General features: G+C 45.7%; 2 protein-coding genes across 2 annotated transcripts; both read left to right on the top strand.

The window, feature by feature from the left end:
- The first annotated feature begins 206 nt into the window (after positions 1–206).
- LOC148481949 (uncharacterized) lies at positions 207–2290 on the top strand. The gene is made up of 3 exons (XM_088452704.1): positions 207–548; positions 688–2116; positions 2217–2290. The coding sequence occupies exons 1-3, from the start codon at positions 207–209 to the stop codon at positions 2288–2290; spliced, it is 1845 nt and encodes a 614-aa protein (XP_088308830.1).
- A 121-nt stretch (positions 2291–2411) lies between these two features.
- Positions 2412–3281, top strand: LOC148481948 (uncharacterized). The gene has a single exon (XM_088452703.1). The coding sequence runs from the start codon at positions 2412–2414 to the stop codon at positions 3279–3281; it is 870 nt and encodes a 289-aa protein (XP_088308829.1).
- The last annotated feature ends 10740 nt before the right edge of the window (positions 3282–14021 follow it).

The following is a 14021-nucleotide window of genomic DNA, read 5'->3' as shown; positions in this document are numbered from 1 at the left end:
TTAGTTCAGAATCTAGTGATACATCCATTTCTAGCGGAAGTCGTAGGCATCACCGTCGTAAAGCCAAGTGGCCGCATCGCTCACGTGTATCTAGACGGTCGCGTCGGCGTCGTCGGTCCTCCAGTGAAAGCGGGGAATCGGATATTAGCCCAGGGGACGTCGTCCGCTGTGCTAATACGGCAATTCTCCGTGGGCTAAGGCCGCGTATGCGTGAGAAAATTAATAAGGGCAAGTACGTTGACGTGTTTGCTCTTACGTCCAAATCTCGCAAAGCTTTAGCCGCTGCAAAAAAGAAAGGGGGCATCGGGGAGGATGTCCATCGTTCTTATATAAATTGGCTCAGTGGCTTTTATGTTTTTGCGGGCTGTTACCTTAAAACCCGTCCGGAAGAGGCCATGAACGTGATACGATACCTTCACCTGATTATGGGGCTTTTCCGTACATCACGCGGCCCTGTATGGCGACGGTACAACGAGGAGTTTCGCCGCAAACAGTCAGGCGTAAAAATTATGGATTTGGGGTGGAAGGACGTGGAAGTCTGGTTGGAGGTAACACAGCCCGCTCCTCTGACCACTGAGGTATCTTCCGGACGGAAGACCGGCGGCCATGGAGCCGCCCAGAGTCGTTTCTCTAAGGTTCCGGCTGCCAAAGGCCGTTGTTTTGCTTTTAACAACGGCAATTGTGCAGCGAGAGCCCGGTGTCGTTTTCGACACCACTGTCTGCGTTGCGGTGCCCCCCATCCAGCCAAGGAATGCCCCAGATTGCCTGCCCCTGCTTCTTCCGCTGGCTCCAGACCTACTGGGTCCGGTGCCGCTCCATAGAGCTCCATCGCCAGTCCGCGTGGAGGCAATCCGTAAGTGGTTGTTTAAGTACCCATTGCGCGAGACAGCGTTGTTTTTGCTTGATGGCTTCACCGAGGGGTTTCAGCTCCCGGTGGTGGGTAATGTGCTGTTAGGGGAACCCAAAAACTTACGTTCAGCTTACCTATTGCCGGGTATTCTGAAAGACAAAGTGGCCAAGGAGGTGCAGCTGGGGCGCATAGCTGGGCCTTTTGCTGCCCGTCCTTTGCACAATTTAGTTCTCTCTCCAGTGGGAGTGGTGCCCAAGAAGGCCCCCGGGAAGTTCAGGTTGATACAACATCTATCCTTTCCAGCTGGGGGGTCGGTGAACGATGCCATACCCGAATCGTTAGCTCGGGTTTGTTATCAGTCATTCGAAGATGCCCTTAGTTTAGTGAAATTGGAGGGTACGGGGGCCTTGTTGGGTAAGGTCGATGTGGAGTCTGCCTTTCGCCTATTGCCTTTGCACCCCGACTCGTTTCGGTTCATGGGCTTTAGGTTGGATAATGGATTTTACTTCGACAAGTGTCTCCCCATGGGATGCTCCGTGTCGTGTTCTTATTTTGAAGCCTTTAGTTCTTTCCTGCATTGGTGTGTTTGCGTGGGCACTGGGGAGTCCGGGGTGGCCCACTACCTCGATGACTTCCTATGTGTTGGGCCGGCTGGTTCCCCTCATTGTGCGGAGCTTTTGTTTTCTCTGCAGGCTTTGTTTAGTGAGTTCGGGGTCCCAATTGCTTCCGATAAAACGGAGGGGCCTTGCACTCGTCTATCGTACCTGGGTATCGAGATCGATACGGCTGCCGGTTGTTGCCGTTTGCCTGCAGAGAAGATAGTGAAGCTTCGCGACGCCATTACGCTTGCATTGTCACTAGGTAGGATTACCTTGAGACAAGGGCAATCGTTACTAGGGCTCTTCAATTTTGCATGCAGGGTAATCCCCATGGGGCGGGTTTTCTGTCGTAAATTAGAGAGAGCGACCACAGGAACACGCCGACCCCATCATTTCATACGATTGTCTTCCGAAATTAGGAGAGACCTTCGAGTTTGGGATGTCTTTTTGGAAACATACAATGGCATTAGTTTTTGGTTGCATCCCCCAGCTGCCAGTGCACAGCTGCAGCTTTTCACGGATGCTGCCGGTGCTACTGGTTTTGGAGCCTACCTGGAGGGCTCTTGGTCCGCTTCCCAGTGGCCTTCATCTTGGGTTGCTGGGGGGCTGACCAAGAATCTTCTTTTACTCGAGCTGTTTCCCATAGTTGTTGCCCTGGAGTTGTGGGGTGATCGGCTCCACAACCGGCATGTCATATTTTGGTGCGACAACTTGGGGGTAGTTTATGCTATTAACCGGCAGAAGTCTACATCCTTGCCGGTTCTCAGGCTCCTTGCACAGCTTGTTTTGCGCTGTCTGGCATGTAATGTTCACTTCGAAGCAAGGCATGTTCCCGGCGTAGACAATTCCATTGCAGATGCGCTATCCCGCTTTCAATGGGTTAGATTTAGGGAACTTGCACCTTCTGCGACAGCGATTGGTGATATCTGCCCCCCTCACTGTTGGCAGGTTATTTGTCCGGAATGGAAGGGTTAGCGCGGCACTCGCTCGCCCCCAGCACGTTGAGGTCCTACCAGTCTGCTTGGAACCAGTGGGAGTCCTTTTTCTCCCGCAAGCGTGATGGAGGTAAGCGGATTTACCAAGTCTTTTTATCTTTTATATGGGGTCTATATTCTGCTGGTAAGTCCAGGGAGGTGGTGGCGAGAATCATTTGCGGCGTTTCGTTTTTCTTGCGCTTGCATGGGCGTCGGGATTTTACCAAGGGATTCTTAGTACAAAGGGCTGTTAAAGGTTGGGCTAGAATGGCCCCGGTTCAGGATGACCCCAGAAGACCAGTTACTTTTTCGTTACTTGTTGAGTTTGTGATTGTATTGTCTGATGTTTGCATGTCCCCTTATGAAACGATACTTTTCCGGCTCGCTTTTGCGATGGCCTTTCACAGGGCTTTTCGCATCAGCGAGTTGGTAGCTGCTTCTCGTCAGGCCCCTCCTGCTTTACTTTATTCACACATTATCGTCGCCCGGTCTCTGATGTGTAAGCTGCAGCGATCCAAAACAGATCAATTGGGTAGAGGTCGCTGGGTGTATTTGGCGGCATGTTCGGATGCACGCGTTTGCCCGGTTGCGCTGGCCAGACAGTATTTGCGCCTTCGGCCCAACTTGCCAGGTGCGTGGTTGATCCATGGTGATGGTTCCCCCTTGACCATGTATCAATTCCGATCTGTCCTTCAGCGGTGTACCCAGTCCCTCGGCTTGCCTCAAGGGGTATACGGTTCCCATTCCTTTCGGATTGGGGCGGCTACAGCCACAGCCCGTGCTGGATTGTCGGTTTCAGAAATTAAAGCGCTAGGGCGATGGAAATCGAACGCTTATAAACGCTATGTTCGGCACTGATATGTTTGCTTCTGCATTGTATATTGTCTTACTATTGTATTATTATAACTTGGAATTTTTCTGTTACCGCTCTTCACCGTTATCGGTGGGGGCCCTGAGGGATTTTGCCCTGAACCACGGAAACTGATTGGCTATTGTTATCCGGGCAGGTTTTTTCAGGTTTTCACCTCGGGCCAAGTTAGTTTTATACTGCAGTTAGTTATACTGCAAAAGCAACCAAAGAGTTTTTAAGTCTAAAAAGTGGAATGTTATGCAATGGCCAAGTCAATCCCCTGACCTGATTCCGATTGAGCATGCATTTCACTTAATGAAGACAAAACTGAAGGGAAAATGCCCCAAGAACAAGCAGGAACTGAAGACATTTGTAGTAGAGGCCTGGCAGAGCATCACCAGGGATGAAACCCAGCGTCTGGTGATGTCTATGCGTTCCAGACTTCAGGCTGTAATTGCCTGCAAAGGACTTGCAACAAAGTATTAAAAAGTGAAAGTTAGATTTAGGAATGTTTAGTTTGTCCCAATACTTTTGGCCCCTTAAAAAGTGGGAGGCACATATAGAAACTGTTGTAATTCCTACACCGTTCACCTGATTTGGATGTAATTACCCTCAAATTAAATCTGAAAGTCTGCAGTTAAAGCACATCTTGTTTGTTTCATTTCAAAACCATTGTGGTGGTGAATAGAGGCCAAAATATGAAAATTCTGTCAATGTCCCAATATTTATGCACCTGACTGTATGTTAAATGCTTGAAGTGCTTATTTTTAATGAAATATACTGTATCTATCGTGCTCTTTTTCTATTCTCTCCAGCCAGTTGCCATGTCAGAATTAAGGTGTGTCTCTATCTTACACAGGGCCGGATTAACAATGGGGCGGGTGGAGCTACAGCTCCAGGCCACCCCATGAAAATAGGCCCACAGGACCAACTGCAGTGCAGGTAGTGGTGACAGGAAAAAAAACTATTTCCTGTCACACCACCCCAGCATTCTGAAGCCCTGTCCTTCCTATCTAACCTAACGGCCACCGGAATCATTGCTCATTATACCCTGTCTCCTGCCGGCCGAAGCCCCGCCTACTGAGTCAACTCTGCTCAAAACTCCTCCCCCAGACTGTCCAAGACTCTGCCTTCAGACAGCCCTGATTAGCGCTAAGCCCCGCCCCTAATTCGCGCTAGGCTCCGCTGTGAGCTGTGAGAAATAAAACCTGCAATGCCATAAAAAAACAATTGAAATCATTGAGACAGGTAACCCCAAACACACAAGCTTTTCCATCACAATTATGTACAGTGCAGGAAAGTAAAAATATTTTTTATTCTCGTTTTGTTTGTGCACCAATATGTATTTTATTTCACTGATTTTAGATATTAAAGATAATAGAATATTGTTCCTAATTGGAGGTGCACCATAATTTTTCTTTGCCTTGTGCGTCATTAACTGTTGATATGCCTCTGTATGTGACGTCACATAGGTACCACCACTCTCTGAAGCAGCTGTGCCCGACCAGTGAGCACAGCCACTGATCTGTCAAGGTGGCCCGGCTGGGTGACTGATACTCCCTTGCTGGCTGCTTGGCTTCTGCTGATTGAACAGGCCCACGGTGTTGTTATCTGCTGGCTGCTACTAACGATGATCACTGCACTGGTATGCAGGCACTGACAAGATTTTAATGTTATATATATATATATATCAAACAAAAGACCTGATTCAGACCCAATCGCTAAGCTGCGGACGCTCGCAAAAGGGGCCTGGTATGCAAATCAAGTGATTGCTCTTTGCGGTGTAAGGATGCCTCTATATCTTAGTGAGCGATGGCAGTGAGCGTACGCAGGACTATAAAACCTCCCACCTGTCACTCGCTGCACATGTCATCTCCAGGAAGTGTGTGTTTAATTGGGAACATCGAGGGCCATCGGAGCTGCTCGCAGCGCTTGAGGTAGACCATACCCTCCCGCAAGCACTGCGAGCAATTCAGGATAAAAAACAACCAAGTGACGTGTACAATGACGCTACTTTGCTAATTATGCACACCCATTAAACTCCGTTTTGGCACCCAGACACGCCTGCATTTGCACATCCACACCCCCGTTCACAATCGCCTTCCCCTGTTACCACCCACAAACGGCGCAATCTGTCACTCAAAGTAGCGGCCAGGCTGTGTAGAATGAGCGCTCATTTCCCGATCGCTAAGACTGGCTTGCACACGCGCATTGCAAACCATACGCATTTGCAGATGTGCGATTATCGGCAAGAACGAGCGAGCGCAGCTTATCGATCGGTTCTGAATGAGCTTCAAAGAACGAAGGCGCAGGCACTTAAATATAACAATGCCAGTGAAATAAATAACTCAAAATACAAATATAGCGTCACACAGGACTGAGGCTTTATTTGTCCAGAGTGTTAAAAAAAACAACAAGTATTTTCTGATTCCACCTGTGTGCTCAAAATTAATAATATGATGTAAGGCTTAAGCCCATTTATTTTATCTCTGGTATGACGCCTTATTGTACATCATATTATTAAGTTTGAGCACACAGAGGTGGAATCAGAAAATACTACACCATTGGGGCGCATCATGTTGGTTTTGATATATATCTGTGTATTTTAGAGTCTTTTGACGCAGCAGCATCCTTATGCTAATGCTGCGACCCATTTCATTAATAGTGAGACGCCCACTTGCAGCGTCTTGCGGCGTTGCAGTGCGATCTCTGTGCGTCTTTAGACCATCTGTGCACCAATGGATGCATCCGATACTGTTCTGCATCTCTAAGCGCTAACAATGGGAACGCATGCACTGTGCGACTGGGACTCATGCACAGAATTAAAAACATTGGCCAACTGCATGCGGTATCAGACCCTATGTGACTTTGTTTTGGATCTCACTATGGTGTCTAGATCTAACAACTTCTCAGTATATCTATTAATGGGATAAGGTATTTTTATAGAGAAAGATGTCACAGGGCCTGATTCAGAGCCGCTCGTAAGCGGCCGCTCGTTCCTTCAGAGCGATGTTCGCACATCTGCGCATGCGTATGGGTTTTAGTACGCATGCGCGAACCAGTCAGTGCGGTCAGAAATCGTGTGCTCGCAAAATAGCGAATGGCTGCTAATTTGAGTGGCAGGATGAGGCGTTTGTGGGTGGTAACAGGGGAAGGTGCTTGAAAACGGGGAGTGGAGATCCGAACGCAGGCGTGCCAAACGGTCAAAACAGGCGTTTTAAGGGTGTGCATAATTAACAAAGCAGCGTCATCGACCACGTCACTTGGTTGTCTTTTAGCCTGAACTGCTCGCATGATTGCGGTAGGAAAATGCTGCCACAAGAATAGCGAGCAGTTCATACGCCTTTCGATGTACTCAATTACTCTAATAAATAGCGGAGATGACGTATGATGCGAGCGGCCAGGGGGCGTTTTTTTTAAAATAGCAACCGCATGTTTTTTTCGCTCGTTCAGACATAGAGGCGTCAACAGACCGCAAAGAGCGAGCGCTTAATTTAAATATCCGGCCCCTTTTTCAGAACGTCTGTCCGCAAATAGCGTTCGGCTCTGAATCAGGCCCACATTCATTACATCACTAAGTGACCCGTGTGCTCTTTAATAGAGACATTTTCAGATTTACAGTATGTCATCACTATGTGCCATTTTAACAAGGAGTGTTCTTCTTTGTAGACTCACGCATTACACTACTGATATAAGCAAAAAGGGAAGAGCGATTCTGGGGTCTATTTACTAAGCAGTGGTAGGAGACAGAGTGAAAAGTGATAAGGTGCCAGCCAATCAGCTCCCAACTGTCATCTCACAGGCTGTGTTTGAAAAATGACAGTTGGGAGCTGATTGGCTGGCACCTTATCACATACTTATCACTTTTCGCTCTGTCTCATAACACTGCTTAGTAAATAGACCCCTTAGGCTTTTAAAGGTTGGGACTAGTCACACCACACAACACAGGCCATAACTGCTGTGCAGACGGGATGTAGTCAGGATACCTGCTGGCGCTATCCCGCCCACCGATATCCCGACACCGACATCCCGAAATGGGACTAAAGATATCTTTAGCCTATCTTTAGCCCCACTACAGAATCCCAATACCCGGCTTACCGATCGTAGGTAAGCCGGGCGTCGGCATCGGATAGCCGTGGGTGGGGGGAGGGTTAGGTTTAGGGCTCCCGGGGGGACTTAATGTTGGGTACCTCCCCAGGAGGGTTAGGGTAGGGGAAGGGGGTTAGGGTTAGGCACCATTAGGGGGGATTAGGCACCCCTCCGGGTGGGTAAGGATTAGGGGGCGGGGGGTTAGCTTTAGGCACTAACGGGGGGGAAGTTAGGCACCCCTAAGGGAGGTTTAGGGGGGGGAAGGGTTTACTTACCTGGCGATGTTGGGATCTCCTCCGTCGGGCTGATGCCGCTGACATTTCAATCCAATTCCGTGCAGACCACACCCCCACATCACTAGTCAACCCCCCAAGCACTGGACACACCACTTGCGGTGCACACAATAGGCCCTTTATAAATTTCAGCTCCAGGCCCATGTGGGCCTTCATCTGGCACTGATCTTACATCATTCTAAGTCAGCAGAGTGACATGTTTAATTGCTTGCTTTGCAGAAATGCATAATCAGGGAAAGGGCTTCTCACAGCAACATCACTGTGTTTGAAATGTTAGCATTCATGTCAGAATTGCAGAATTGAAGGAAAGTCCATTAGCCAAGCGGATCTTGTGTCTTTTCCACACTGCGCATGCTCTAAAGTTGAGCGCACACAAGTACAGGCAATATGCTTTAGTCGCATCTCCACATGAGACTGAGACCTACAAGTGCAGTAGAATCTACGGGGGGTCAAAGCCCACACGGAGACTGCACACGGGTCCCCTTCTCTCTTAAACCACCCATGTGTACTAGCTATTTTATTTGTTGGCTTCATATATAAAATATGCCGCTTTAGTGGTTCTATAATGGGGAGTATGAAGACCTGGGAAAGCAGTATTCAAATACCAGGATAGGCATGGCTTTATGTTCACTTAATATACTTCCCTTTATTGCTGCTTTATCAGTTCTACTCAGTAACACAGTTAAAACTATGCAGAATAGTATGGTAGTCAGTGGGGCAATTGTACCACTTTAGCCGGAACAGGATTTCTGTGAGGAGTGGTCCACTGTCCTCACAGTCAGGACTGCTGGGGTATTTCCCACATTTTGGGTTCTCCAGTGTTTTTTCTGTCCTTTAGTAGGATAGAGTAGGGGTCTAGGGCTGCCTAGCATTTCTAAGACCATGGGTACACCCCTGAGGAACACGGCTATGCACACACTGATCTACTGTTGTAAGCATGCAATATGTACCGTTTCCATTTAAATTTACCGTTAGTCTAAGAAGTATATGAAGATGTAAACAAATAGATTAAAAAGTAATTGTAAAGTACCAGTTCCCTAAATTCTAGGGCTGCTGGAATAAGTTAAATTACTTCAAGTAAGAAAAATGTATTTACTGTTGGAAATCTTAAACATTACCTTCAGATTTCAATAAGTACAAATTTGTCTTTCCTTGTGTAACCTATCCAGTTTCCTTTTTGGATCTGTAGTCACAACTTCCTCTCAGCAAATTCCATAGTCTGATTACTTTCTGGGTTTCTTAGAGGATAATTCGTGTCATCAGTGTGGAATTCTCATTTGCTTCATAGCTGCCAGACATCGCCTCCAAGTGCTTTTTATTCCCCTAAAAACAATTAATGTAGTTATGGAGGTTAAAATGTTGATAACATTGGTCTTTTCGTCTCTCTTGCAAGCGTGTCAAAGTAAGAAACAAGCACAACTTGAGAGTCTTACATTACCACAAAAAGATGGAACATATCCATGAATCAGTTTTGACAACTAGCGTCCTTTTTTCAAGAATTACATAATGTGTATTCTTTAAGCCAGTCATGACGTAATACAATGGCATTTCTTACGCAGAATCTGGTTATACAGAACGTTCTGAGAACCAGTAAAATGGTAATTACTGCTGACACAAGGTGAAAATGACAAACCCACAGATATGATCACCAAGTACTTTCTCATACTCTCACTGTGAGGAGCACTGCTAAGGAATATAATAAGGAGGGGAATGCCGTGGCAAAAAAAGTATTTTTAAATAGTTACAGTACTCCAAATTACAGAAGAAACCCTCATCTGGAAAATTCTTAAGTATTAATAAACATTTTGGAAAACAGATCAGATCTTCACTATCTATACATAGTTAAATAAAGTCCATGGTAGGCGTCTGTCTGATTGTTCGGACTAATCTGGAGAACCACTGGACCGTTTTCACTTTCTCGCATTTGGCAAGGAAGGTTTAGGTATGTGACACATTAATGTATGACATAAGGGAGCCGAGCAGTGACCATTGTAGTGAAGCAAGTCAATGAAAAAAAACAGACAAGCGCTTTCTTGGATTACGCCGCCTAAACCGTTAAAGATATATCACGACTTTATTTTATACCATGTAGAGATTGATACGTATTATCCTGTTTCTCCAGAAAAATTTCTGTAAACCCTGTTTACTGATACAAAATTTAAGTTTTTCCCTTTTTTACCGGTCCTATTTAATTTATGGGAAATGATTCTTTCATTTCAAATGAGACCGATTCCCGGTAAGAGTCGGCTTTGGTATGACAATAAATAAAGCACAGGGACAGACACTTAATGTGGCTGGAGTTGACCTCAGTGGAGACTGTTTTGCTCATGGACAACTTTGCGTGGCCCTTTTTCATGTCACTTCTAATTGAAATCATTTCATGTTGACGTCAGGAGGAAAAACAACTAATGTCGTCTACAAGGCAATCTTATGAGACCAAGGTTAAAAAAGACTATCGCTATCAATTCAAAAGTGCTCCCGTGGGAAGCCGGGGCTAGTCGCTAGTATTTGTATAAATATATAACCAGAGTCCCAGTATGTGAAGAAGCTAATATGAACTACTTATTTTGTTGTTCATGAACACATCACAGCCGACTTAGACACAAATTTCTTAGAGATAAAATCATGGGCCTGACGCGGAGGTGCACGCTGACTGCACACAATGCCATATACACTCAGATAGAAGTACTACACATGCGTCATGACGGTACTGCACCTAGATGCTGTGGATTTCAAAGAGTATTCCTGGGAGGTAACAGGGGTGGGGTGGGCTGGCCAGATTCAGTTGCGACCGATAGTGCACTGAAATGGATTAGTGCCATTGCCAGTGGGCATCTCAGTGGGAACAGGGTTGGTCATGACATTAGCATTGCAAGCCTGCAGGTATAACGCTGACTGGTGCCCCACAGCCTGCAATTTGCCACACAGGACTGATGCTGCACTGGGGACTACGACCCTCGGGATACCCTGGGGTGGTGAATGGTTGGACACATGATCAGTGCTCCTGAGGAGAGGAGATGTCAGACAGTTAAGGTGGAGTGATATGCAGAGAAAACCCTGCAAAACTGAGGAGAAGATGTTATGGGTGAGTCCGGGAAGACGAGGGGCAAATGCATCGGTGTGTGGATCAGCATGCTGATACCGGAAGGAGATGAGAGGGTCAGTAGCAAGAGAGACCACTGAGGAGCAGAGACATTTATGCTGCACAGTCTGAATAGCCATTTGCTGGAGAAGTGTGGAGACTCTGTTTCAGGAGGCAACAGACCCGTTGTGCAGAGAAGAGGATGGTGGCTATATACCCACTGTTCTGCAGTTTGGTCGCGGATAAAAGCAAAATGGTGATTGTTTACCCCTCTGACTTGTGCAGATCAATTGAAGAACAGCTTGGAAGCAGCCTCAGCAAAATTGCAGAGACCAGTGAATACCCTTTGTCACGGACCTGGTTTCAAGATGCTCCAATCTCTAACCGCTGTCCATAACTTTGTCAAGATCAGCACTCACTTGAGTCTGTGTGATGTGGGTCTGACATGGAGCTTATAAAAAAAATAACTACCTGGTCTGTCTTCAGAAATGATTACACTCCAGTATCCCCCAATGATTATTAATCTGTTACCAATAATTGCCACCATAGAAGTTGGTGCAGGAACAACACACTCCAGGTAGAAAGTTTCTGATCTCCCTACGCAATTACAATAAGGCCCTAGTAATCATTACCCAAAAAATAATCTGTAGTACAGATATGTAGCAGGGATTAGCTGAATCCACATGCAAACTGGATCCGATAAGAATCACAGAGAAAAATATTATTAAATTAACTTTAATATGAGAAACATACTCCCAATGCTTAAAATAGATATAACACAATTAAGAATGACATACAAAGATAGTCTTTAGCAAATAATTGTCTTATAAGGTAAAAGTTAACAGAAGTCTCAATGACATGAACCTGTTTTCGCAGAGTAGCAGGAAGATAAAGCAATTCCCAATGTCAAGTAGGCTCCCAAGGATTGACATTTTCAGAGTCTACACTGTATTTTATGCTTATCTGGGGTATCACACAACCCCCCTTCTGCTGAAATGTTGGCTTGTATGCTTGTAATTAGGTATGGTTGTAATTAGGTTTTATGGCCCTTTGTCCAGAGCATGTTGTCACTTAAGGTGGAAAGGGGTGACACTCCCCAAGCCAACCTCATGTTGATGAGAAGGGCAAACCCAGAATGTATAAAACTCCATAATTTTACCATTATCTGTCTGTTGGAATATTTGCTGGTAGTCCTAATTGGGGTATACATAAATCTTCCAACCTCCCCCTCACATGGTGCCTTCTCAGACAAATACTTACTCCTGCAGATGGACATACATATAAGAGGTTCATTCTCAGGTCACCATTCTGGTAATGAAAAGAAATGCAGTTAATAAGCATTAAAGGTTCTATGTTGTCTAATGTCTCATGATCCATAACATAATCATGACATCCTTTCTAAAGACAGTTGATAGTGATCTGGTCATTCTAGGTAGTTAATTCTAAACACAGAGTTGCAGTCTGTTGAGTGAGGCACATAACTAGTGTTAAAAGCAGTGTGATAAAATGTAATACATTGATAGATATCTGATATGTTGTTAGGCCTGTAGAATTGGAATATAGGAATTCTTCATAGATATATTGTAGTGTATACATTTTAGTGAATCATATTCTTGAGTATTTTTTTAAATCTTCAAATTATTAAGTTTTATTATGTGATGTCGTCCAAATCCATCCAGTGGAAGGCCCAGAACCGGCTCCCTGGGTCAAAGTTCTGCCTTGTTTACTCCACCATGAGATCCAATCGGGACCCCAACCACTCCATTAGGCATCCCAGACCAATTGTCACCCCATTGTGAAGTTTTCATCCAAATCCATCCAGTGGAAGGCCCAGAACAGACTTCCCAGGTCAAAGTTCTGCCCAGTGGTCCAATTTGGACCTCAACCCCATAGTATGTCTTCTGGGATCCAATGTTACCACTCTGTGAAGTTTTCATCCAAATCCATCCAGTGGAAGGCTCAGAAGAGGCTCCAGGGTCTGAACAGGCTCCCTGGGTCAAAGTTCTGCCTAGCACACTCCGCCATGAGGTCTGACCAGGACCCCAAACACTTAATTAGGCATCCAAGACCAATTTGCACCCTCTGTGAAATTTTCATCCAAATCCATCCAGTGGAATGCCCAGAGCAGGCTCCCAGGGTCAAAGTACTGCCCAGCATCCTTGGGTCAAAGTTCTTCCCAACATACACCAATGGGAGGTCCAACCAGGATATCAACCCCTTAGTGTGTTCTGGGATCCAATGTTACCACTCTGTGAAGTTTTTGTCCAAATCCATCCAGCGGACGGCTCGGGACAGGCTACCCAGGTCAAAGTTCTTCCCAGGGTACACTGACTGGAACCCTAACCCCCCTAAACCTGGCCAGGATCCAACTGGACCACCTCACATTGGTTTCACCTCAATCGGTGCAGGGATGTCCGAATGCATAACCGGACAGACAGAGAAACAAAACAACCAATGAATTATATATATAAGATGTTCAATCCACAATACTTTACTCTATTAAGGCATGTACTTCAATTTAGCATTTATCGTGACCTTAGTCATAAATACTGATTAATTTTGGCAAAGGGGAACAAATCCTTGCCTCTCTGCTGTGGTGTGAAATGGGGAAGGAACAAGAAGGCTAATGAAAAGATAAATTGGGACAAGAGCCACTCCTCATCATCAGAAGGTAACATCAGTGATAATCTGTAAACCACAACATCATCAACAAACAAAAATACATTTTATTCAGTGCACCACAGTAGGAAGCATTGATCTCTATGAAGAAAGATCATAACATGTCCACAAGCATTATTCCATTGTTAATGAAAAATAAATCATGAGAGCAAGAACATAGTACTTGATGTGTTTATGATCTGTCCTGTATTTGCAGATAATAATTTTGTGTGTTGTATGGCTTTCATCATTGGGATCAATGATTCCTATTATTAGCTCAGACAGTGCTGACCCAGGATTGGACTGGCCACAGGGGTACAGGGGAAATCCCCGGTGGACTCCACTGCCTGGGGGGCCACTCCATCCTCTAGGTGTCATGTTCCAGACTGTGCACTCAATTGTACATTGTCACTCTATTAGAGGGTTTGTTACCTTGTGTAGCAGGACCACTGATAACAATTGTTTTTTGGTTTTGTTCTATAGAGACTACACCAAGATTTGCCTAATGGTTAGCCAAGCAACTGTGGTGGCGGGCCACACCCTCTCGGGTGGATAACTACACCCTTTAAGCACTGCATTCCCCGTTGGCCCTTTTTGCCTGAGTCTGACACTCTGTAGAGTGGTAA

This window comes from Taudactylus pleione, unplaced genomic scaffold (assembly GCF_031769625.1).
Source record: "Taudactylus pleione unplaced genomic scaffold, aTauple2 ptg000556l, whole genome shotgun sequence".
Classification (NCBI taxonomy): Eukaryota; Metazoa; Chordata; class Amphibia; order Anura; family Myobatrachidae; genus Taudactylus; species Taudactylus pleione.
This window is presented reverse-complemented; position numbering and strand designations above follow the sequence as displayed.

Excerpts from the sequence above, each read along its gene's own strand:
- LOC148481949 (XM_088452704.1), top strand. The coding sequence starts at position 207 with ATGCGTGAGAAAATTAATAAGGGCAAGTACGTTGACGTGTTTGCTCTT. Across the intron at positions 549-687 it reads ACGTGGAAGTCTGGTTGGAG|CGAGAGCCCGGTGTCGTTTT; the intron begins GTAACACAGCCC and ends GCAATTGTGCAG. Across the intron at positions 2,117-2,216 it reads TGTTGCCCTGGAGTTGTGGG|GCTCCTTGCACAGCTTGTTT; the intron begins GTGATCGGCTCC and ends GCCGGTTCTCAG.
- LOC148481948 (XM_088452703.1), top strand. The coding sequence starts at position 2,412 with ATGGAAGGGTTAGCGCGGCACTCGCTCGCCCCCAGCACGTTGAGGTCC.